This window comes from Pithys albifrons, chromosome 4 (genome assembly GCF_047495875.1).
Source record: "Pithys albifrons albifrons isolate INPA30051 chromosome 4, PitAlb_v1, whole genome shotgun sequence".
NCBI classification, from domain to species: domain Eukaryota; kingdom Metazoa; phylum Chordata; class Aves; order Passeriformes; family Thamnophilidae; genus Pithys; species Pithys albifrons.
In genome coordinates, this window is record NC_092461.1 from 50,938,972 (window position 1) to 50,964,438 (window position 25,467).

The 25,467-nt window shown below is 45.2% G+C and overlaps 1 protein-coding gene across 5 annotated transcripts in view; it reads right to left on the reverse strand.

Annotated features, from left to right (window-relative positions):
• Window positions 1-25,467, reverse strand: part of MATN2 (matrilin 2) — an 82,102-nt gene that overhangs the window by 42,904 nt on the left and 13,731 nt on the right. For all 5 annotated transcript variants that reach the window (XM_071554105.1, XM_071554106.1, XM_071554107.1 and 2 more), the window contains exons 3-4: window positions 11,861-12,430; window positions 1,106-1,228 (exon numbers count right to left, since the gene is read on the reverse strand). In XM_071554105.1, coding sequence (XP_071410206.1) covers window positions 1,106-1,228; window positions 11,861-12,430 — 693 coding nt within the window. The remainder of the gene's footprint in view (window positions 1-1,105; window positions 1,229-11,860; window positions 12,431-25,467) is intronic.

The following is a 25,467-nucleotide window of genomic DNA, read 5'->3' on the forward strand; positions in this document are numbered from 1 at the left end:
ACTGCATTTTTTTTTCATCTTCTTGAGGAAACAAAACCACAAATGAAGTGTTAAATTTGTTCCATTTAACACAAAACATTGCCTTGCAATTCACAGGCATGTATATGACAAATGTCTACATTTGGTGAAGGATGATGATGAGAAGGAATAAAAAACAGACACTTTCATAGCCTGACAGCTCAGAAGTGATTTCCTGCTGTTGCCCAAAGGGTCTGAAGATGCTTCCACGTAGGAGTGAGAATGCCCTGATCAGTCCAGTGTTGTCATTCTTTTGGTTTATTCCCACTTACTGAGGCTCTCACTGAAACCACATGTCCCACTGCACAGGCAGGATTCTAATCCCCAAACTGCACCATCACTTCAGATACTGACACACCGTCACAGTTTCAGTGGGCACCAACTAATTGATATAAAATAAAACACTAAGCAAGAGAGACTAAGAATTTGCTAATCCCACACTACCTGATTGTTTTATGGCACTCTCCTGAGATGCAGAACATCAAATACAAGGAAAGTATTTGAACCTGTATCACCTTAGTTTTAAATTATCAACTGTGAGCAGTACATCCTATGCTCTCACAATGACTGTCTCCCACAGCTACATAAGAAGACATTTTCCAATATTTTTCTTCTGTCTATAATCAGTTTGGTAGATTTCATTTGAATCCATGCAATGTTGTGGGACAAGAAACTGAATTTTTTACATGTACATTTTCCACAAGTGATTAAAATAATGTTAAATAATTTCTTTAAAATAATAGTGGGTGCAGGAATAAATTTGGTATATCCCCCTAATGTAGTTTGCTTTTAATTAAGCAAGTTAAAACGGACTAAAAGAATCCTGATTACAAAGATCACAAATAAACTGAAATAAAGTGTATTACTATCAACTATACAGCAAATTATTGAAATTTCAGAAAAGTTTGTAAGAACTTCACTTACACAAAGCAAGAAAAAATTTACAACTCCACCTTTCTAGACTCTTTCTGATGATTAGCATTAATTATATATTGACCTCAGTTCTTTATGAGCCCAACAGAAAGGGTATGTGATGTTAACCACTTCTTGGGAGCATGAAAGAGAAAAATTAAGTAAGATAACATACTGCTGCAAGTCTTCTGGTCAGCATTCAGAATGTATCCTTGTTTACATCTGCAGAGATAAGAGCCAGGGGTGTTTATGCAGAAGTGATCACAGTGATGCTCAACTGTACTGCACATATGAGGCACTGAAAGAAAAAAAGGTAAAATAGTATTAAGTGCTGGCCTTAATTACTTGTGGTCACAAAAAATATGTAGAAAATTACTGAAGTAATTTAGAAATTTCAAATTAAGTGTTGATAGTAAAGACAAAAAAATGGGAGCTCAAGAAAATAAAAATGCACAAGAGAATATGTGAAAACACTAATTATTTGGTGGTCCCAAGAAGACAATGAAACAACCCTATCAGATTCAAATTTAGAAAATAGGTGGAACTTAAGTATAAACTCTTTTGAGGACATTCAATTTCTTGAATGAAGAAAATCACCACACAGCACAATACTAAAGAAAAATTACTAGAAAACAACTTAATGAAGAGAATGTTTTGCTTGTGTAGTTATTACTGTTGAGGAACATACAAGTAATATGTGATGACACTGAGACATGCATCTTCAAGATTCATTAAGCAGGAGCTGAGCCAAGCTACACTCCAGACTATAAGTCTTCCTGAGCCTATTTTTAATCTGTTTGTATTTTATGTCTCTAATATCAAGTAGTAAAAGGCAACAAACTGAGACAGTCAAAAGGAATGTTAGGTCCATTTTGTCAAGTTCACTGCTGAACTATTTTTGTCCAGATCAGTATCTGAGAATTAGGAAATCTCCTTGATGTTTTCTTTCCACTGGAGCATTGCTTGTATGTTCTTTCTATAAAAACTCATTTTTCTCAACAGCAATTAGAGATCAGTGTGCTCCTTAATGTGCTAGGTTGAAAGCTCAAAATGTGTGTCATAGCTATGTGTGTAATCTTCTAGAAGCCACAACAGAAGCCTGCTAAATAACATGTGGTATGTGTGGTACTTGTGGGAAAAAAACCACATGTGGTTTTAAGAGATATACTACGTATCTCCTTGGAATGGTTACAAGAATGAGGCATTTATTACTAATGCACAAACGAGCACAATTCTCAAATCTCTTAATCAGATTCTTGGATATCATAAATTACTGCCATAATAAAACTTAAGTACTCTTATTTATGTGAATCCAGGCCTGTTTTGACTTCTTGTTTTCCCATCTTTCTGTCATTCTGAGAATGAAAGCATTCAATGACTGGTATCTGAATAACCTGGTCCGTTCAGAGAATAGATTGTTCCTGCCTGTTACCAACCTTCTGATATGTTATCACATAAACTATTCTACATAGTGTCTCCATTGCACCTATTTCAAAGCACCAGTGGTACTCTGCTCATCAGTCCGATTTCTGTGGTGAAGGAGCCTGAGGTCTGAATGATTTCTGCAACCTCATCTGTTGTAGGAGGTGTTTGGTGGTCACAGACAGGGACTGAAATAACAGAAAGGGTGATCTCATAGTTATGGAATTTGAACATAAGCCTTGTTGTGAATTTTATCTCTATGTCAAAGGGTCCTTATTTGATTTTGGACAAGCCAATAATATCAATATATTCAAGGAAGCATCAACCTTTACACTGTGTCTGTTTAGACAGAGACACTTAGATCTGGATTTGCAAGAATACAAGTGAAGGCTGTAGAACTGTGAATAATGTTGTATTAGTCAAAAAATGCTAAACTCCCCAGAAGATCTCACAACGAATTACACTGAGTCAAATATTTAAAGCTAGTGGGTGATCTTAAAGGACTTAATCCTGTTTCTGTGCCTCCATTTCTCCTATGTAAAATGAGGATGACACCACTATCTACCTTACAGGAATATAATGAAGACTTTATTTGCCCCCAGCTGCTCCATCCCAAGTGCTGTCTTTCTCACACTTCCTCTAATCTCCATCTCCTTTCCTGGATTCTGTCCACATTTCTCTTTACATTCTTCTGAGTTTTCTACTTTTGTCTATTCCTCACTGTGCTGGTTTGAAGGTGAACCAGCAAGGGAAAATGAACTCACCACGAGAGAGATTATAAGTCAGAGCTAAAATTTAATAATAATATTACAATAACAACACTGATACACAAGGGAAATTGCTTTCAACTCACAATACCCCAGCAGTATAACCCAGTGTCCTGGGGCACAAACCCAAGGGGGGTTTGTTTGCCCTTGTGCTGAGACCCCTGTGGCTCCCCCAAGTCCAGAGCAAAAGGAAAAGAAAAACCTGTTGGTGCAGGCGAGGGCTGTGGTCTGGGCGAGAGTGGTGATCTCCTGCTGTCGAGGTCCTGCTGCTGCTCTGGATCCGACGAGAAGGTTCCCGAGGTCTTCTTACCCACCACTTATGTACCCTCAGGGAGCACTCAGTCCCTCCCCCTGGGCGGGGACTCACACAATGGGTGATTAACTCTGGGAGCCAGGGGTTGTTGAGCTGTTGATGGCCCATTAGCAGCTCCGCCCCCCTCAGGCTGGATGTGAAGTGATAATGGCTCCCTGGGCAGCTGCTGCTAATGGCCCATTGTCCTTGGGGAATGAATAGAGGGGGTGGAATACACAGGTTTGATCACCACCACACAGGGTTAGCTGGTCCCTCCAGCTGAACTAGGACATTATCCACCCCTTATTCCACTCCATCTAGTCATTCCCAAATTAACCCCCTTTTTTACCTATACATATATATACACATATATACAATGAAACATTACAAACTCTTCTCGCTCAAAATTAGGTCCCCTTGTGGTACACAACGTGTTTCTCCATCTTTTTGCATTACCCACCAAGTGCAACCAGGTCCTTGAGCAAAGACAATCCCTCGGATGGGTTTGCCTTTGTTTGAGGTGGGACTAACCCAAACAGTCTTTCCTAACATACCTCTCATATGGACCACAGGGACTTTATCTCCATCTACAGTATTCAAGAGTTCTGATTGGGCAGGGCCAGCTCGATTGATGGAGCCCCGGGTGTTGACCAACCAGGTGGCCTTTGTCAAATGCAGCTCCCAGTGTTTGAAAGTTCCCCCACCCAACGCCTTCAAGGTTGTTTTCAGCAGTCCATTACATCGCTCAACTTTCCCGGCAGCTGGAGCATGGTAGGGGATATGATACACCCACTCAATGCCGTGCTCTCTGGCCCAGGTGTCTATGAGGCTGTTCTTGAAGTGGGTGCCGTTGTCAGACTCTATTCTCTCTGGGGTGCCGTGTCTCCACAGGACTTGTTTCTCAAGGCCCAGGATGGTATTCCGGGCAGTGGCGTGAGATACGGGGTATGTCTCCAGCCATCCAGTGGTTGCCTCTATCATGGTCAGCACGTAGCGCTTGCCTTGGCGTGTTTGGGGAAGTGTGATGTAGTCAACTTGCCAGGCTTCCCCATACCTGTATTTCGACCACCGTCCACCATACCATAGAGGCTTCACCCGCTTGGCCTGCTTGATGGCAGCACATGTGTCACAGTCATGGATAACCTGTGAGACACTGTCCATGGTTAGATCCACCCCTCGGTCACGAGCCCATCTGTATGTTGCATCTCTGCCTTGATGACCAGAGGCATCATGGGCCCATCGGGCTAGAAACAATTCACCTTTATGCTGCCAATCCAGATCTACCTGAGAGACTTCAATCCTGGCAGCTCGATCCACCTGCTCGTTGTTACGATGCTCCTCATTAGCCCGGCTCTTGGGTACATGAGCATCTACGTGACGGACCTTCACACTCAGCTTCTCTACCCGGGCAGCGATGTCCTGCCACATCTCAGCCGCCCAGATGGGTTTCCCTTTGCGCTGCCAGCCGGCCTTTCTCCAGCGCTCCAGCCATCCCCACAGAGCATTGGCCACCATCCACGAGTCAGTGTAAAGGTAGAGTCTTGGCCACTTCTCTCGTTCGGCGATATCCAAAGCCAGCTGAACAGCTTTCAGCTCTGCAACCTGACTTGATCCACCTTGTCCTTCAGTCGCTTCTGCAACTCGACGTGTAGGACTCCATACAGCTGCTTTCCATTTCCGGCTTGTCCCTACAATGCGGCAGGAGCCATCTGTGAAGAGAGCATATCGCTTCTCCTCTTCTGGTAGCTGGTTATATGGTGGGGCCTCCTCAGCTCGTGTCACCTGCTCCTCTTCTTCTTCAGAGGACAATCCAAAACTCTCACCTTCCGGCCAGTTGGTGATGATTTCCAAAATCCCAGGGCGATTAGGATTCCCTATCCGGGTTCGCTGCGTGATCAGAGCAATCCACTTACTCCATGTGGCATCAGTGGCGTGATGGGTAGAAGGAGCTTTTCCTTTGAACATCCAGCCCAACACTGGTAGTCGGGGTGCCAGGATGAGCTGTGCCTCAGTGCCAATCACTTCTGAGGCGGCTCGAACTCCTTCATAAGCTGCCAGGATCTCTTTCTCAGTTGGGGTGTAGCTGGCCTCAGATCCTTTGTATCCCCGGCTCCAGAATCCCAGCGGTCGTCCTCGAGTCTCCCCAGGTACTTTCTGCCAGAGGCTCCAGGATGGGCCATTCTCCCCGGCTGCAGTGTAGAGCACATTCTTCACATCCTGTCCTGTCCTGACTGGCCCAAGGGCTACTGCATGGGTAATCTCCTGTTTAATCTGCTCAAAGGCTTGTTGTTGTTCAGGGCCCCACTGGAAATCATTTTTCTTCCGTGTCACAAGGTAGAGAGGGCTTACAATCTGACTGTACTCTGGGATATGCATCCTCCAAAAGCCCACGGCACCTAGGAAAGCCTGAGTTTCCTTCTTGCTGGTCGGTGGGGACATAGCTGCTATTTTGTTGATCACCTCTGTTGGAATCTGACGACGCCCGTCTTGCCACTTCACTCCTAGGAACTGAATTTCCTGAGCAGGTCCCTTGACCTTACTTCGTTTAATGGCAAAACCAGCTCTTAGGAGAATCTGGATTATCTTCTTTCCTTTCTCAAAAACCTCCCCTGCTGTGTTCCCCCATACAATGATGTCATCGATGTACTGTAGATGTTCTGGAGCCTCACCCTTTTCCAGTGCAGTCTGGATCAGTCCATGGCAAATGGTGGGACTGTGTTTCCACCCCTGGGGCAGTCGATTCCAGGTGTACTGCACCCCCTTCCAGGTGAAAGCAAACTGCGGCCTGCACTCTGCTGCCAACGGAATGGAGAAAAAGGCATTGGCAATGTCGATGGTGGCATACCACTTGGCTGCCTTGGACTCCAGCTCATACTGAAGCTCCAGCATGTCCGGCACAGCGGCACTCAGGGGGGGTGTGACCTCATTGAGACCACGGTAATCCACCGTCAGCCTCCACTCTCCACTGGACTTTCGTACTGGCCATATGGGGCTATTAAAGGGTGAGTGAGTCTTGCTGACCACCCCTTGGCTCTCCAGCTCACGAATCATCTTGTGTATGGGGGTCACAGAGTCTCGGTCAGTGCGGTATTGCCGACGGTGCACTGTGGCTGTGGCCAGCGGTACCAATTGTTCTTCAACTTTCAGCAGTCCTACAGCAGAAGGGTCCTCTGAGAGGCCAGGCAAGGTGCTCAGCTGTCTGATTTCCTCTGTCTCCACAGCAGCTATGCCAAAGGCCCAACGCAGTCCCTTTGGGTCTTTGAAATATCCATTCCTCAGGTAGTCTATGCCAAGGATACATGGGGCTTCTGGACCAGTCACAATGGGGTGTCTATGCCATTCCTTGCCAGTCAAGCTGACTTCAGCTTCCAGTACAGTCAGCTGTTGGGATCCCCCTGTTACCCCAGAAATAGAGATGGATTCTGCCCCGACGTATCCTGATGGCATCAACGTGCATTGTGCGCCAGTGTCCACTAAAGCTTTGTATTTCTGTGGGTCTGATGAGCCAGGCCACCGAATCCACACAGTCCAATAAACCCGATTGTCCCTCTCCTCTACCTGGCTAGAGGCAGGGCCCCCCTAGTTCTGGTCATGGTATTCACTGCGCTCTCCCTGTGAATATGACCGGGAGGTTCCTTCAAGAGGATCGGGCATAACATCATCATTCCTATACTGTCTGGAGCCTTGCCCACGAGAGACCGGAGCAGCCTTCAACCTTGAAGAATTCCCTGTGTTAGTTGTGCCTCTTTGCAATTCACGTACCCGAGCTGCTAAGGAAGAGGTGGGTTTCCCATCCCACTTCCTCATATCTTCTCCATGCTCATGGAGGTAAAACCACAGATTGCCGCGTGGAGTGTACCCTTTCTCCTTAGCTGGAAGACGCCTGCTTCTGATGGCGGAGACTCTTGTTTGTTCTGGAGAGATATGGAAGAGTCCTTCCTTAATCTTCTCTTCCAGTTCAGCCAGTTTTGTTTCCACAGCTGAGACATGGGCTCGTAATGGAGCAGTGACAGTGTCTTCATAAATCCTGAGTTTGCTGACCAGTGCACCCACCTTGTCTTCTCCCTCTCTCCACTGCAATGTTGCAAGGTAGCGAGAATACATTTCTGGCCCAAGTCGTGCAAATTTTAACCACATCTGGGATGTGCACTGGACACCATCTGGACTTTTAGGGAATCTCTCATCCTCTGAAAAGATTATCTCCAGTACGGCTAATTCCCTTAAGCACCGGATACCTTGTTCCATCGTGTTCCACTGTCCTTGCTGTACGTGGAGGTCCTCCTTACAAAGATATCTCTCCCTCACGCTTGACAACAGTCGCCGCCAGAGGCTGAGAGTTTCCTGTCTCTTTCCAATGCCCTGATCAATGACAACATCTCGAGACAGGGATCCCAGCTGCCTCGCCTCACTCCCATCTAGAATTGTATCATTGGCTGCAGCATCCCAGATTCGAAGTAGCCAGGTCAAGATGGACTCATTTGCCTGTCGTGTGAACTCTCTCCGGAGCTCACGCAGCTCTCCCAGGGATAGGGACCGGGTGATTATTTCTGGCTCCATTTCTTCTGCTTGAGATGAAGGTCCTGACTCTTCCTCGTCATGCACTATACGAACTGATTTGGTCTTTGATTTTCTTTTCTGGACAGGGGCAACTGCTATCGGTTTCTGTTGTCCTTCTGGCTCCTCCATGGTTTGTGTGGACATGGCGCTGGTTGATGTATCTCTCTTCCTCTCTGGCTCAGTCATGGTCTGGGTGGACATGGCGCTAGTTGATGTATCTCTCTTCCTCTCTGGCTCAGTCATGGTCTGGGTGGACATGGCGCTAGTTGATGTATCTCTCTTCCTCTCTGGCTCAGTCATGGTCTGGGTGGACATGGTGCCTGTGGATTTGCTCCTTTCCTCCTCCTCCTGATGATGCTGTACCACACCAAGCAGTGTGCGGTAGGCAGTGGCCAGGGCCCAGCAGGTTGCTGTGAGCTGCACATCTCTGGGACTACCAGAGCATCTTCCTTTCACATAGCTTAGCATTTTGGCAGGGTCCTGCAGTTGTTCCGGGGTGAATTTCCAGATCATTTGAGGAGAGAAGGTCTCCAAATACTGGCCCATATCTTCCCACTTCCCGTGCCACTCAACATCATCCGCTCCCAGGGCAGGTCTCCAGCAAGTCTCCTTAGAGAGCCCAGTTCTGACCCTAAACATGGTGTATACAGTACAGAGGAGACAAAGCAACACTAACAGCAGGATTATGCTGTCCCTAACATCAAAAGGAAGCTCAATGTTTTCAATGATTGTTGTAGCAGAGGTGAAAAGGTGGAAGTAACCATCTCCGCCTGTTTTCCCCACAGTCTGGGTGCTATTTTTAATGAGACCCCAGAGGTAACAACCCAAACCAGGACAGGCACACCAGACTGAATATACATTCACAATGAAATTCATTGCTTCTGATGTTATGACAACATAAACATAGTATATTAATAAAGCAATTTTGATCCTTCTCCCTGGTATTAAAGAGAGCATCAAAACAGGCACATGGTTCCCCATGTGTCGAAATATGAACAGGCCCAGATACACCATCCACATGAATACATCAAGCAACATGGTAGTCAGGGAGTTTCTGTAGCCAAATACACAAAATGAAATTGTAGTTCTGACTTCTCTCTCGTGCCCCACGTTGGGCGCCAAAAGATGTGCTGGTTTGAAGGTGAACCAGCAAGGGAAAATGAACTCACCACGAGAGAGATTATAAGTCAGAGCTAAAATTTAATAATAATATTACAATAACAACACTGATACACAAGGGAAATTGCTTTCAACTCACAATACCCCAGCAGTATAACCCAGTGTCCTGGGGCACAAACCCAAGGGGGGTTTGTTTGCCCTTGTGCTGAGACCCCTGTGGCTCCCCCAAGTCCAGAGCAAAAGGAAAAGAAAAACCTGTTGGTGCAGGCGAGGGCTGTGGTCTGGGCGAGAGTGGTGATCTCCTGCTGTCGAGGTCCTGCTGCTGCTCTGGATCTGACGAGAAGGTTCCCGAGGTCTTCTTACCCACCACTTATGTACCCTCAGGGAGCACTCAGTCCCTCCCCCTGGGCGGGGACTCACACAATGGGTGATTAACTCTGGGAGCCAGGGGTTGTTGAGCTGTTGATGGCCCATTAGCAGCTCCGCCCCCCTCAGGCTGGATGTGAAGTGATAATGGCTCCCTGGGCAGCTGCTGCTAATGGCCCATTGTCCTTGGGGAATGAATAGAGGGGGTGGAATACACAGGTTTGATCACCACCACACAGGGTTAGCTGGTCCCTCCAGCTGAACTAGGACACTCACATCCCTGATTTTCCAGGATTCTGTTTCTCTTTTACCTTGCTGACTAGTAATAAAAAAGAGGCCCCTGGGATCCCCTGGCTTCAGCTGCTGTTTCTGACATCCCCATATACTTAGCAGCCAGAGGCAGCAACTGTAGGAAACCCCTGACTTAGCAGAGGATGGAGTGCAGACAGGTTACATGCATATTCTGAGAATACAGCTGATAGGCACTCAGTATCTCCACCATCCATGAGTGAAGAGTGGTTAATCTGGTTTACTTTCTATTTTCCCCACTGAACTTCATTATTTGGCCATGGTTTTCTCTTATCATCACAGGAACCATGAAAACCTCACAGTCATAGGGGTGATCCAGGCATAGGGACAGCTTGGGTGCCGAGGGATTTTCCCACAGCAAGAAGCCCAGCAGGAGGCTCGGCATAACAGGACACTTGACCAGAGTGACGCCACAATTACTTTAGCAAAGAAACAAGGTGTCCAGATGTTCACCTTGGCTACAATGATACTGTTTCTGGGTCCACACTGGGACGACTTAAAAAGTCTAACCACATTTCCCAGGAGGAATGTAGGTGCTCAGAAAGCAGAGCATAAACTCTCTTGTGAGAATCAGCAAGATGAATGCTGCTTCACAGTCCAGAGCTAATAGAACATTAAGGATCCTACCTGCAATTTAGTACCTTAAGTTGAAATCCGTATGAATCTAACAGCTAAATTCTCTGTTGCATTTGGGTCTGAGTTTTTAAGCACATCTTAGGATCTCACTTTCAGTTACCAGCACAGCAAATGTTGTCAGTGCATTCCCTGAAAAGGGGAGGCAACTGCAATCCCTGTCACCTCCATACTCCTCCATCTGCGAGGGTAGATTAAGTTTTATTGAGGAACCCATGTGTTTGATTAAAAGTGACTATAAGATTCTAATAAATTTATTGGACACTGTCTAATCAGAACACCCACCCACACACACACAAGTAAATGGTATTTGTGTTGGATTTGTTTCTAAACCACAATTAAAAAACCCCAATAAGCTGGAGTTTTGAAGCATTTGCTGTTCACTCAATTTGCACTCTCAATGCATGATTTGTTTACTTTTTCTTGGTTTTTAACTGTATCTTACTATGCCAGCTAAAAATACAGCAAGGAAGAAACAGGAAAAAAAATCTATCATCTGATGAATGTCTGTTTTGGTGTTTTGTGCTGATGCAGTTCAGCTGCTCCTTGAAACAATTTTGGAAAAGACCAAGTAAGGAAAAATCTCCAGACTATCCTTACAATAAGCCTCAGTTCTTTTCTGGCAAGAGCATCCCTAGAGATGAGTGAGCATTTAATCTCACCATGCATTCATTTTCTGGACTCTGCTGAAAATGCCTTAGCTTAATGCCAAATCTGTATGAAGCACTTTCACACTTACCTCAGGGAAAAATAAAAAAGAGACTTATATTAACTATACAGATTGGAATAAAATTAATAATGTATGCCCTGATATTTGTAAAAGGTAATTTCTTATCAGGGAATTACAGATGGAAGTGATATCTCTGTTGTAAATTAATACCTATTAAAATATTATTAAGTTTAGTGTATGAATGAATAATAACACTGCAATGGATTTTCCTAATTTTCTGTATTTCAAATAAATGGAATACAAACACTACCATATCTGTGTCTCACTTCCTACCACAGGTAAAAATGACTGTTTGCACAGAATTAGTATGTAAGCTTTGGAAGAAGAATCCATGAACTCCACAGAATATTTAAATAACCAAAAGACTGCTATAAAGTTTAAAGTTCCACTACTATGAGAGATCACATTTAAAACGAACACATGAAACAACTTATCTAATCATCAAACAGCAGAGGGTTATAATTTATTGCTATTATGCAATAAATAGGAAAACTATGATACTCATTTGCCTCAGTGCTTATGACCACTAGGGATTAGATCCCATTTTATGGCACCTGACAGTAGCATTAGTGTTTCCCCACATGTACGACTGCTGTTCTGAATGTTGTCTGGCTAGTCTCCCTTCATTCTATATATTCTAACAGACAAGGTTTCATGTAAAAAAAAAGTTTAATTCTATTTTTTTTGGTGCTTTACTTTCATCTGTTAATTCAAATCTTTAGATAAAAATCTTACCACAAAGTTTAGTCTGGAAAGCAGAGGTGAGTGTTTCAATCTGACTGAAATTAGCAACAAGAAACACATGCTCTTCATGTGGTTCACTCCCAATGGACTTCAGAGTGTTCATATCTACTCTTCCCACGCCAATGGCAAAAATTAGGATTCCTGAGTTACGTGCTTTAGCAGCAATCTCTGCCACTGGATCCTGAGGTCTCCCATCCGTCACTATCATGATAATTCGGGGCACATTCTGCTTCAGAGGTCGAGCTCCTTCTGCCTCTGAGAACGCGATGTTCACTGCGTACTGCAGAGCCAGTCCAGTCATGGTGCCAGTGGCCAGGTGCATCATCCTCTTCACTGCCCTTTCCATGTCCTGCTTCCGCCTGAAGGTCTTCAGTGAGAACTCCTGTTTGACTGTGCTGCCGTACTGGATCAGACCCACCCGGGTGGCATCAGGGCTGATGTCCAGGAACTGCAGGATGGTTAAAATGAACTCCTTCACTTTTTCGAAGTCATAATGGCGGACACTGCGAGAGCTGTCAATGATGAAGACGAGGTCCAAACGTTTGTTGTTGCAAGTATTTTCTAAAAGGCAAAATGCAAACAAAAGTACTTTACAAGAATTTCAAAATGCAAATAGGTTTAGGTTGACTGCCCAAACAAACACCCTGACAAATGCTGTGAAAATTCAGGAAAAATAGGAGATATCAGAACTAAGGCTACTTAGGCAACATAAATTTGTTCTCCAGTAAATAAAAAAAGTTGCGTGTTACATGATCTTATGTGTGTGGGTGTGGGGGTGTGTGTATGTCTGTGTGTCTCTGTGTGTGTGTGTCTGTGTGTATGTGTGTGTGTTCAGTTAGGGACCTCAACGACCATGTAGTTCAACCCCCCTGCCATGGCCAGGGACACCTTCCACTAGACCACATTGCTCAAATCCCTGTCCAACCTCTCCTTAAACACGGCCCGGGATGGGGCATCCCCAACTTCTCTGGGCAACCTGTTCCAGTGTCCCACAGTGAATTTCTTCCCTATATCTAATCTAAACCTGGCATATTTTAGTTTATTATTAGTTCATTATGCCTTGTCCTATCGCTACATATGCTCATCAAGAGTCACTCTCCAGGTACTTGTGCCATACCCTGTTGTGTCATTGTTGAGATTTTAGCCTCAATCACCATACAGGGTAGAAATCACTCCTGAATTACATAGTTACTATTTGAGTGGGCTACTGTGATGCTTTTTGTGGTAGTGCCTGAGAATTTGGAAATCTGATACTCATGCAGGGTGGTATCAGTCCTCCATCACAAAGAGGGAAAACAGAACACTAAGAAATCCAGGTCAAAAGCATCTGTTAATTGCATTGACTGATAAGAGACATGAAGAGACTAATTTTTCAGGGAAGTTGGCATGAAGCAGCACTTTGCATGTACAAAGTACAGTTCTCAATGACGTCAACTGCAGCTGTGAGTGCTCAGCACTTCTGCAAATCAAACCCCATGATTCCAAACACGTAATTAATGGCCATCTGGGAAAAGTTTGGTGTATCAGACTAGTTCAGCATAACACAGAAATCCTGTGGCTACAGCAGAAAGTCCTGTTGCCTACAGTGGTGCTCAGCTTGGCCAGAAGACCACTCATACATTCCCTGAAATAATCTGTTTCAGCCATCAGCAGTATTTCTTTCCGAGAGCCACTGAAGCAGAAATACAAGAGTATGTCTGTATCTGACAATTGCACAGGCCAAGCTATCATGGATAATAGAGTCAGTGAAGGCGGGCTGCCCCCTGGGCATGCTACAAGCTTTCCGGGTCCCTGGATACATCCTCTGGCTTCCACTCAGCATCTTCTTCTGAAAGAATATGAGACACACGCATGAGTTGCATGGTGAGAATGGATAGGGTCTGACTATTCACAGGAAGCCACCATATAGCAGGCTTAAGGCAAGACTGGGAGGTGAGCCATGAGCCTTGCCACAGAAGACAGCATATGGAAAAAGATTAAAAGGACTTTGATGGAATGCTGATGGAAAGAAATTAACTGAGGTTTAATATTTACATTAAAGACTCTTCCAAAATAGGAAATCCCTGAGTCACAAAAGCATGGTAGTTCAGGCAATACCTGCCTGTAGGATTGTCTTGTCCTTAAACTGTTTCACATGCATCTAGTTTTGATCTGTCAGACACAGACCACAGGGTTATATAGACCTATGGCTTCAATCCATGAGTCTGCTCATCTTCTTAACTTCCTGTGGCTATGAATAAATCTGTGAGATAGTTAGTTGCCTGTTTGTCTGCCTGGCTTGAAAGATTAAAGATGGCGAGAATGATCATCAAACTGTAGTGACATCCTCATTTTACTAAGTTGAGATACCCCTAATCAGTAATTTCCCTTACTGACCAACCCAATTCAATTCCCAGTGCACTCTCATCTATCTTGTGCAGTGAGTAAGGCAAATGCTTGGTGGAAAAAGAGTGTTTGACTGTATAATTAAAGGTCATGTCACACTGCACAAGTACAAGTGGGCCAATCAATCGGAAAAACCTCTGTCTGTAGTCAAGCCTTTAAACAAGTTCACTTGCGACTGCTGACGAACACTTCTCACACACTTCTGCCAAGGCAGGGGGTGAGAAGGATGCCTGTTTTCACTAGTTAGCTCACAGGCCTCTTTCACAGATTACCAAGAACATTCACTGGCAGAGAATAAAAATGCTCTTTAATGACAATAAAAATGACTGCCTGGATTTATTCATGTGCAGTCTACAGTATGGCCTTATTCATAAGCGTAGGAATATGCTTGGGCTGCTTATTCTTTCAAAATGAGAGCAGGTTGAATGTAAGCCAAGTGCAGCAGACACAAAATTCCAGTTCTAATGGGATTCAGATATCCTGACTTAACTGTTTTCCATCTTATTATCTTAATTATAATTGTTCTTATAGAATTATTCTTTATCTTTACTAATATAACAAAAAATACAAAGACAATGCTAAGTTATGATTTGTGGGAGTAGAGCAAGAGGAAAGGAAGATAATTACAGAAAAAAGGGCTCAAAATATGTGTTGTATATGTGCAGAGGGACAGACAAGGGAGAACGGTAAAATGACTGCTATTTTATTTCCCGTGAAACATTTCAGCATGGATTCACTAAAGGCAGATCACACTTGACCAACATGATTGCCTTCTACAATGAAACAGCTGCCTGATGGGTGAAGGGAGAGCAGTGGGTATTGTCTACCTTGACTTCAGCAAGACTTTTGGCACTCTCACAACATCCCCATAGGCAAAATCAGGAGGCATAGACTGGGTGAGTGGACAGTGAGGTGCACTGAGAATTGGGTGACCAGAAGATTCCACACAGTCCTAATTAGTGGCACAGTTGCAGGCCTGTCACTAGTGGTGTCCTCCAACGTTCAATACTGGGCCCAGTATTGTTTAACTTATTCGTCAATGACTTGGATAAAGGGCAGATGCCTCCTCAGCAGGTTCACTGATGACAAAAAGCTGGGAGGAGTGGCTGATACCCCAGAGAGCTGTGCAGCCCTTCAGAGGCACCTCAATGGGCTGGAAAGATGGGCAGAGAAGAACCATGTGAAATTCAATACAGGCAAGTGCAGGGTCTTGAACCTCTGGATGAATAACCTCAGGCACCAGCAAAGGCTGGTGGCTGACCTGCGGGAAAGCAGCTCTGTGGAGAAGGACCTGAGAGTCCTGGTGGACAAGAAGCTGTCCATCAGGCAGCAGTGTGTCCTTGTGGGTGCATTAGGAAGAGCACTGGTACCAGGTCAAGGGAAATCATCCTACCCCATTGTGCTGAGTTATTTAAAAAAATCTGCTAGTCTGAATGAAATACAGTGTATTTCAAAACTACTTTGACCAGCAAGGTCCTAGCTATATAAATACCAAAGAGTGGCAAATTAAAATGTATTTTAAATCTTTGTCTTCTGAATTGGTGGGAATTTTTAATAACCCTGTAATTATTAAAGTTGATTTAACTGAGATGGGCTCAATGAAAAATCAAATGGACCTCTTTTTTAAAATCCAGTGTTGTAGTTTGCGATTATTATGTAAATTCTCTCCCCTGCCACTTAACTGCCCAGGCCAGCAGTTAACAAAAGAAGTAGTTAACTGTTGATCACTTGGGTGGGGGCAGGTTTGTCTCTTTTGGTTTTTTTGGATATTCTTTGTAGTCTTGGCTCAGCGGAACGTGGGAGTGGGGGCTCCGAGGAGGCAGGCTGCCCTGCTGGTTACTGCTGGGGCTTTCCTGGCTGTCTTGCCGCTGTGCCCGGACTGCTTGCTGCTGCCTGCCCCTGACTGCTTTTTCTGGCCACGCGGCTGCTGCTGCCTGCCCTGGACTGCTGTTCTGGCCGCGTTACTGCTGCTGCCTGCCTCTGACTGGTTCTGACCACGTTGCTGCTGCTGCCTGCCTTAGATTTGCTTCTGGTTGCTCGTACTTTTCTGCTTCTTGGACGGGGAACACAGGGGGAAGAGACTGAGTCCATCTGAAAGCTCACTGCTCGTCTGTCTCGCTGGAAAGGGACTGAAACTCACTCTGCAGCCAGCCGGGCTGTGACATGGACACTTAAGTATAACCTTTTCTCCTGGAGGAAAACCTGCTGGGTTTTGTTGTTGTTTGGTTTTTTTCTTTCTCTTGTGGTGTTGGGGAAGTGGGTTGCACTAGTCTGTTTACATATATATATATATATCTATATATATATCAGTTATCCTTCTTGTATTAAAATTCCTTTTCTTAAATTTGATAAAGAGTGGTGTGATTATCGTGGAGGAGGCCCCTCCCCTGCTTGTGGGTAAACATTTTGGTTTTTTCCCCTCAAACCAAGACATTTCTTGGCGCCCAACATGGGGCAGCTTGTAAACAAAGAAGGATAACTGCTATTTTGTGGCACCATGTGGGTCTTGAGTTTAGGGTTCATCAGGACCATCCTGTATAATAGATTGGCCTTTTGTTGGTACAAATTCATGCCAAAAGTAGCGGCAGGTTTAAGTCTTATCAACAAATCAATGAGTAAAACTCAAATAGCTGCAATTATTATTGAGTTCTTACTCTGGATTTATGGTGCCATGAATTCGATGCCTTTGGATGTCATGTGGGTGGTGTTCTCCAGACTGTTTTCCTGCCGTAACCTAAGCTGCTACCCCTGGGGATTCAGTGATAATAGTATTGACCCTTGGGAAGGAACAAAGGGGAATTTTTTCTCCCAACCCTTTGTCCATTCCCCATTCAAAGTCTGCTACAACAGCTTTTGAGATGTTTAAATTCTCCCTGGATGCCAGAGATATCTTGCTCTTTATGGTTTTTCTGCAAGGTTGTATCCCTGCGGCTTACAGAATGTTTGAAGGTAGGGCCAGGGTTTTTCGAGAACGCATTCAGAAGCCTAGCCCAGTGAAGGGGGAAAAGGAAGAGAATAAAACCCCTGACGTTACAGTGAAGAGGGAGAAGGAAGAGGGTAAAACCCCTGACGTTACAGTGATGCAGGATGGGGCTAAAAAAGGGGAAGAGGGTAAAACCTCTGATGTTACAGTGACGCAGGACGAGGCTAAACCAGGAGGACAGGCCAAGCCTATGGAAGTTGCCCCTATCCAGAAAAGGAAATATAAGACCAAATCAGACCATCCAGCGGACGATGAGGGGGCTGCTGCACCTCCACAGCAAGCAGACCCAGAGCCTGAGATCATCACTGAGTCATTGTCATTTGATAATCTCCGTAGTTTGCGGAAAGACATTGCTCGACACCCAGGCGAGCCCATCCTGACTTGGTTGATCCGAGTTTGGGACCTTATGGGTGAAACCTTACAACTGGATGGTGCTGAAGCCAGGTTTTTGGGGGCTCTGGCCCGGAATGTAGCTATTGAACAGGTGTTCATGAGGGAATCAAAGCCCCTTTCACTCTGGGCACGACTTCTAATGAGTGTAGGAGAGAAGTTTGTTTATAGAGAAATCCTGCAGGAACATCATATTAAGAAGACTTGGAAGAGGATGGAAGAAAGAATTTTACGTCTGAGGGAGATGGCAATGATGGACGTGCTTTTTGGAAGGGGTGGGCAAACCAATAATGACCCTGACAAGATCAGATGCACACCACATATGTGGTGGAACCTTTCACACTCGGGGCCAGCTGAATACACCAATTTCCTGGCATCCATGTATAGGGAAGAGAACCAAGAAACAGTGGGCACTGTAGCAAATAAGCTCCGGATATATGAAGGCATGACCCACAGCCCAATGCAGGCCCGTATTTCTGCTGTAGAGGCATTGGTTGAGAGTCTCAAGACGCTGCCTGCAGAGGTAAAAGCGATCAGAGAGGAAATTAGGGAAAGTCTCCAAGTGGCACCAGTGCGAATGAGAACCTCTGAAGTCAGAGCCAGACGTCCCCCAGCCAGAGGAAGTGGACAGACCTTATGAACTGAGATGTGGTACTTCCTGGCCAAACATGGAGAAGACATGGGAAGTGGGATGGGAAACCCACCCGTGCCTTTGCAGCCCGAGTACAAGAACTGAAGGAGAATGGAAGAAGGTCAGTGAGAGTAAGTGCAGTCCCAGTTTCCCACGGGCAAGAATCTGACCCACAGGAGGGCACCTCCCAGGTGTACTCATTGAGAAAAGGTTCTGACTGCTATGACCAGGATCAGTGTTAGAGGGTCCCTGCCTCTAGCCAGGTAGAGGCATGGGACAACCGTGTCTATTGGACTGTGTGGATTCGATGGCCTGGTACATCAGACCCACAAAAGTATAAGGCTTTGGTTGATACTGGCGCTCAATGCACATTAATGCCATCAGGACATGTGGGCTCAGAAACTATTTCTGGGGTGACAGGGGGATCTCAAGAGTTGACTGTGCTAGAAGCTGAAGTGAGCTTGACAGGGAGAGATTGGCAGAAACACCCCATTGTGACTGGTCCAGCCGCCCCATGTATCCTGGGCATTGACTACCTCAGGAATGGATATTTTAAGGACCCAAAGGGGCATAGATGGGCTTTTGGAATAGCCACTGTAGAGACAGAAGGGATTGAACAATTGAACTCATTGCCAGGTCTCTCAGAAAGTCCTTCTGCTGTTGGACTGTTGAAAGTTGAGGAACAGCAGGTGCCAATCGCCACCACAACAGTGCACCGTCTGCAACACCGAACGAACTGCGATGCTGTGATTCCCATCCATAAGATGATCCGTGAACTGGAGAGCCAAGGGGTGGTCAGCAAAACTCACTCACCCTTCAGCAGCCCCATCTGGCCTGTGCATAAGTCTGATGGAGAATAGAGATTGACTGTGGACTATCGTGGCTTGAATGAAGTTACCCCACCGCTGAGTGCCGCTGTGCCGGACATGCTGGAGCTCCAGTATGAGCTGGAGTCCAAGGCAGCAAAGTGGTATGCCACTATTGACATTGCTAATGCGTTCTTCTCCATTCCTCTGGCACCAGAGTGCAGGCCACAGTTTGCTTTTACGTGGAGGGGCGTGCAGTACACCTGGAACCGACTACCCCAGGGGTGGAAACACAGTCCCACCATCTGTCATGGACTGAACCAGACTGCACTGGAGAAGGGTGAGGCTCCAGAACACCTGCAATACATTGATGACATCATTGTGTGTGGGAACACAGCAGAAGAGGTTTTTCAGAAAGGAGAGAAAATCATCCAGATCCTTTTGGGAGCTGGCTTTGCCATCAAACGGAGTAAGGTTAAGGGACCAGCCCAAGAGATCCAGTTCCTGGGAGTGAAGTGGCAGGATGGACGCCGTCAGATTCCAACAGAAGTCATCAATAAGATCACAGCAATGTCTCCACCTACCAGCAAAAAGGAAACACAAGCCTTCCTGGGTGCCATAGGGTTCTGGAGGATGCATATCCCAGCATACAGTCAGATCGTAAGCCCTCTCTACTTGGTAACCCGTAAGAAGAATGATTTCCACTGGGGTCCTGAGCAGCAACAAGCCTTTGACCAGATCAAGCATGAGATTGCTCAGGCTGTAGCCCTTGGACCAGTCAGGACAGGACCAGACATACAGAACATGCTCTACTCCGCCGCCGGGAATAATGGCCTGTCTTGGAGCCTTTGGCAGAAGGTGCCTGGTGAGACTCGAGGCCGACCACTTGGATTCTGGAGCCGAGGCTACAGAGGATCTGAAGCCAACTACACCCCAACAGAGAAAGAGATCCCAGCCGCCTATGAAGGAGTTCAAGCCGCCTCAGAGGTGATTGGCACAGAAGCACAGCTGTTTCTGGCACCTCGACTACCAGTGTTGAAGTGGATGTTGGCAGGACAGGCTGTCTCTACACATCACGCAACTGATGCTACCTGGAGCAAGTGGATTGCCCTGATTACGCAGCGCGCCCATATAGGAAAATCAAATCGCCCTGGGATCCTGGAAATCATCACGAACTGGCCTGAAGGTGAAAATTTTGGTCTAGCAGATGAAGAGCAGGTGACACGTGCGGAAGAAGCTCCACCATACAATCAATTGCCAGAAGAAGAAATACGCTACACCCTCTTCACTGATGGCTCCTGTCGCATTGTAGGGACTAATCGCAAATGGAAAGCAGCTGTATGGAGTCCCACCTGACAAGTTGCAGAAGCTACTGAAGGAGAAGGTGGGTCGAGTCAGTTTGCAGAGCTTAAAGCCGTGCAGCTGGCCATGGACATTGCTGAATGAGAGAAATGGCCAAAGCTTTACCTCTACACCGACTCATGGATGGTGGCCAATGCTCTCTGGGGATGGTTAGACCGATGGAAGAAAACCAATTGGAAACGCAGAGGGAAACCCATCTGGGCTGCTGATATATGGCAAGACATCGCCACCCGAGTAGAGAAGCTGATTGTGAGAGTCCGCCACGTAGACGCACACGTGCCCAAAAATTGGGCCAATGAGGAACATCTCAACAACCAACAGGCAGACCGAGCTGTGCAAGTGAAAGTATCACAGACAGATCTGGACTGGCAGCACAAGGGAGAGCTGTTCTTGGCTCGATGGGCCCATGATGCCTCGGGCCATCAGGGCAAAGATGCCACTTATAAATGGGCACGAGACCGAGGGGTGGATTTAACCATGAACATTATCTCTCAGGTTATCCATGACTGCGAGGCATGCGCTGCCATTAAGCAGGCTAAGAGAGTGAAGCCCCTGTGGTATGGTGGACGCTGGGATAAGTATAAGTACGGGGAGGCCTGGCAGGTTGACTACATCACACTGCCACAGACCCGCCAAGGCAAGCGCTATGTGCTCACCATGGTGGAAGCAACCACAGGGTGGCTGGAGACACACCCAGTGCCTCACACCACTGCCCGGAACACCATCCTAGGCCTGGAAAAACAAGTCCTGTGGCGACATGGCACCCCAGAGCGAATTGAGTCAGATAATGGAACTCATTTCAAGAACAGCTTAGTTGCTACCTGGGCGAGAGAACATGGCATTGAGTGGGTGTATCATATCCCCTACCATGCACCAGCTGCTGGGAAAGTTGAACGGTGTAATGGACTGTTGAAAACCACTTTGAAGACGTTTGGTGGAGGGACTTCCAAACACTGGGATCAACACTTAGCAAAGGCTACATGGCTAGTCAACACTAGAGGCTCTGTCAATCGAGCCGGTCCTGCCCAATCAGAACCCCTTCACACTGTAGATGGAGATAAAGTCCCTGTAATACACCTGAGAGGTATGCTAGGGAAAACAGTCTGGATTAACCCTGCCTCAGGCAAAGGCAAACCCATTCATGGGGTTGTCTTTGCTCAAGGATCTGGTTCCACCTGGTGGGTGATGCAGGAAGATGGAGAGACACAATGTGTACCTCAAGGGGAACTTATCTCTGGGTAAACGACTCATATTACTGTATTTGTAAACACTTAAATATTTGAAAGAAAATTTAAGTTTAATGTAGAGTATTGGCATGGAAGAGAATGTAGGGGTTGATAAGAGAAATGTGTTGGTTTGAGGGGAAAAAACCAAAATGTTTACCCACAAGCAGGGGAGGGGCCTCCTCCACGATAATCACACCACTCTTTATCAAATTTAAGAAAAGGAATTTTAATACAAGAAGGATAACTGATATTATATATGTATGTAAACAGACTAGTGCAACCCACTTCCCCAACACCACAAGAGAAAGAAAAAAAACCAAACAACAACAAAACCCAGCAGGTTTTCCTCCAGGAGAAAAGGTTATACTTAAGTGTCCATGTCACAGCCCGGCTGGCTGCAGAGTGAGTTTCAGTCCCTTTCCAGCGAGACAGACGAGCAGTGAGCTTTCAGATGGACTCAGTCTCTTCCCCCTGTGTTCCCCGTCCAAGAAGCAGAAAAGTACGAGCAACCAGAAGCAAATCTAAGGCAGGCAGCAGCAGCAACGTGGTCAGAACCAGTCAGGGGCAGGCAGCAGCAGCAACATGGCCAGAACAGCAGTCCAGGGCAGGCAGCAGCAGTCGCGTGGCCAGAAAAAGCAGTCAGGGGCAGGCAGCAGCAAGCAGTCCGGGCACAGCGGCAGCGAGACAGCCAGGAAAGCCCCAGCAGTAACCAGCAGGGCAGCCTGCCTCCTCGGAGCCCCCACTCCCGCGTTCCGCTGAGGCAAGACTGCAAAGAATATCCAAAAAAACCAAAAGAGACAAACCTGCCCCCACCCAAGTGATCAACAGTTAACTACTTCTTTTGTTAACTGCTGGCCTGGGCAGTTAAGTGGCAGGGGAGAGAATTTACATAGTAATCCCAAACTACAACATCCAGCTTAGTAGTATTTTGAGGAGTAGCAATCAGTAAGGACTCACAGGTCTCAGCATTCATCCCCTCAGATAAACTTTCAGAGATAGCTATTTAGCAGCTACATGCTTTTGCACTTGCCCTGTAAACCCTGATCTTTTCCTCAGACCAGCTCTCTTTTTAAGCAGGGAACTTTCTCACAATGTTGGCAACAACTTTGTACCCAAAAGTAACTCTCTTCTACTCTTATGAAAAGTGACAAACTCATTGAAAAGAGCTACTCATCCATAAGCCTGCTTCTAAGTCACCAGAGGTCTTGTATTGCCAACACAAAAGTTAAAAAACTGCTCAGTGTGAGTTGTGTTATCCAAAGGAGAGGCCAGGAGACAAAGACAGCAGAAAAGATCAAGTCAGTAGTAAGTAAGTTCTCCTCCACTCAGTATCCACTTTGTAAATGACAAAGTGATGCCACCATTGCAAAATTAACAATGGAAGGAAATTTCAGTTCTACTTGGAAGAATCCAGTAGGGATCCAATTATTGAGAGATATATAAAACAAAGCTTAAAAGAATATTGCATATTGAGCATTTAAATTTCCTCTAAACCTGAAAATTCTGTTAAATTACTTTCTCTGATCCCACAGCTCCAGCCATTTTACAGCAACAGTGATGGTGGGGTCTCAATGTCCAAGAATGTTCCCATCACTGTTTAATTTCCTCAAACATTTCCATTTAAGGATAATCAAACTGAACACACTCAAAAGGCCCAAGTTTTAGATGGTGATTTTTCACAATATTTTGCAAACTGGCTCCCTTGAAAAGTCTGCTTGTCTAAAAATGAGTTAGTTATTTTCCTACATCTTTATGACTCCTAAATACTTTCTTTTATCTGGATATTACTTATTTGGTTATGTAGGTTTTTATCCTATTAGATGAGAATGGATAAATGTTAAAGGCTATAGTATGTAAAGCAGGGAAATTAGTTCAATCTGGTAAAAGTACAGCAAAGCTAAAACATTAAATAATGTTTACTATGGAGTAAGACAATTCAAGTGAAAAGAAAAGATTACATCCGTTAAGAAAAAATGAGATCACAGAAAAATTATTGCCTGAGCATGCCTTAATGGCAATTCTAAGATTTTGTGTTTTTTAGCTCACTCTACAGTAATGTATATACAAAAAATTACATGTCCTATGACACTGCCAGCAGTAACACTGGGTTTATTTTTAGATTTTATCTTGGAGTAACAGAATAAGCCTTCACTCAGAATTAAATAAAAGAGGATAAAACTACTGCCCCAGTTAGCAAGTTAAACAACTTTGTCCTAAATTTATCTTCTTTCTTTGCCACTTTATTATTTCATTTTCCCTACAGCCCTCAATCTTACTTGCCTACCTTCTCTTTACAACTTCTTTCTTTATAAATCCCCGTGTAACTCCTATTGGATGTGTTTCAAAATGTATGAACTTGCTGAGTGTCATATATTTTTTCCTGAAGTCCACAATTCTTTTCCCTAGCTAAGCAGCCAGCTAGAAAAACTGTTTGACAGGTTCTCAGATACTTCAAAATGACTTACTGGTTCATCAAGAAGGTTTAATCTTTGTCATACAATCATACAACTAAAGAATACTCAAATTTCCAATTTATTCATAAATATACGAGGTGCAAAATGCTTTGGAAAACACATTTTGTCATTGTTGCAAAGAATAAATGAAGAAGACTAGTAATCCCAAGCACTTCTTGTCTCCAGTGAGACATTTTGAGCAAGTTAGCTTCCACTCCTTTTGTTTTTTTCTCATTTTAATTCAAAGAAGGGCAAAATATGGTATGGTGCATTTCAGACATAATCATGACTAGTTCCTGAAGAAAACATCTGCTCAGTACCCCTTTCCTAGCACACATATGTGCTGCACGTGGTTCTGCAGGTGACTCTACCTCTTGTGAGCTCTAAGACAGGTCCTGGATCCAAGAACTGCCTCTCTCTTCCCTGGTCCCATCCTTGCTCTGTGCCTTTTCCCAAATACACAGGCCTATGGCCCTAACCCAGATATTCATTATGAGTTTGGCAGCTCACCCATTCCTTCTTACAAATTTCTTCATCTGGGAACAATCTCTAAACGGAAAACAGCCTCCAGACATTTCTTTATTGCCTCTGACAAAATTTCTTCTGAACTTCCAAAATTTCTGGGAGAACTTTACAGCAGGAGGCTCTTGTCCAGAGATTTCTATTTCCTTCTACATGCAACACTTTGTTATTAGTCACTGCAGGAGAGTCCATTACTTTGTTCTCGTTTCACCTCACTATTTCTCTTCCTTCCCTGTCACGCTTTTCAAAATAACAAGGTCATTATTAAGTCTCTCTAATTCCAGAGTCCCAAAACTGACACCTAGTATTTCTCCTTTTTTTTTACCAACACTGGTGCTGTTTCTGGCATGAAGTCAAAGTATCGTGTAGGGATACTCTCAAGTTTCTACCTTCTTTTTGCATATTTCAGCTGTTCTGAGATGGAAACTGTTGGGGTTCCTGCCAGGAGTCAAACACACTTTCACGGTCAGGAGGACCAGGGCACAGGTTGTTTTTCTTGCAGGCAGGGGAACACCTGGACAGACGGATAAAGAATACTGATATCCCCATGCACTGGCAGCATCAACATCTCCCCACTGCTTCCTGACAGAAGCAGCTGTTATGTGCTCTCAGCTAAGGATAAGCTTACACCCATGAGAGAGGAGGAATTCATTTTCTGAGCCACGATGGAGAAACCTCGTGGTACACAAAGTTAATGCTCCTTTGCATCCAGTTCCCACAGGCAGCCTGAAGGCACTTACTCCGATTGTGACTGTCATTTTCTGCACTCATCTGTAAAACATCAAGTCACAACCAACACAGAAAAGCTGATTATAATGGAGAAGGTGATCTTTGTATCTT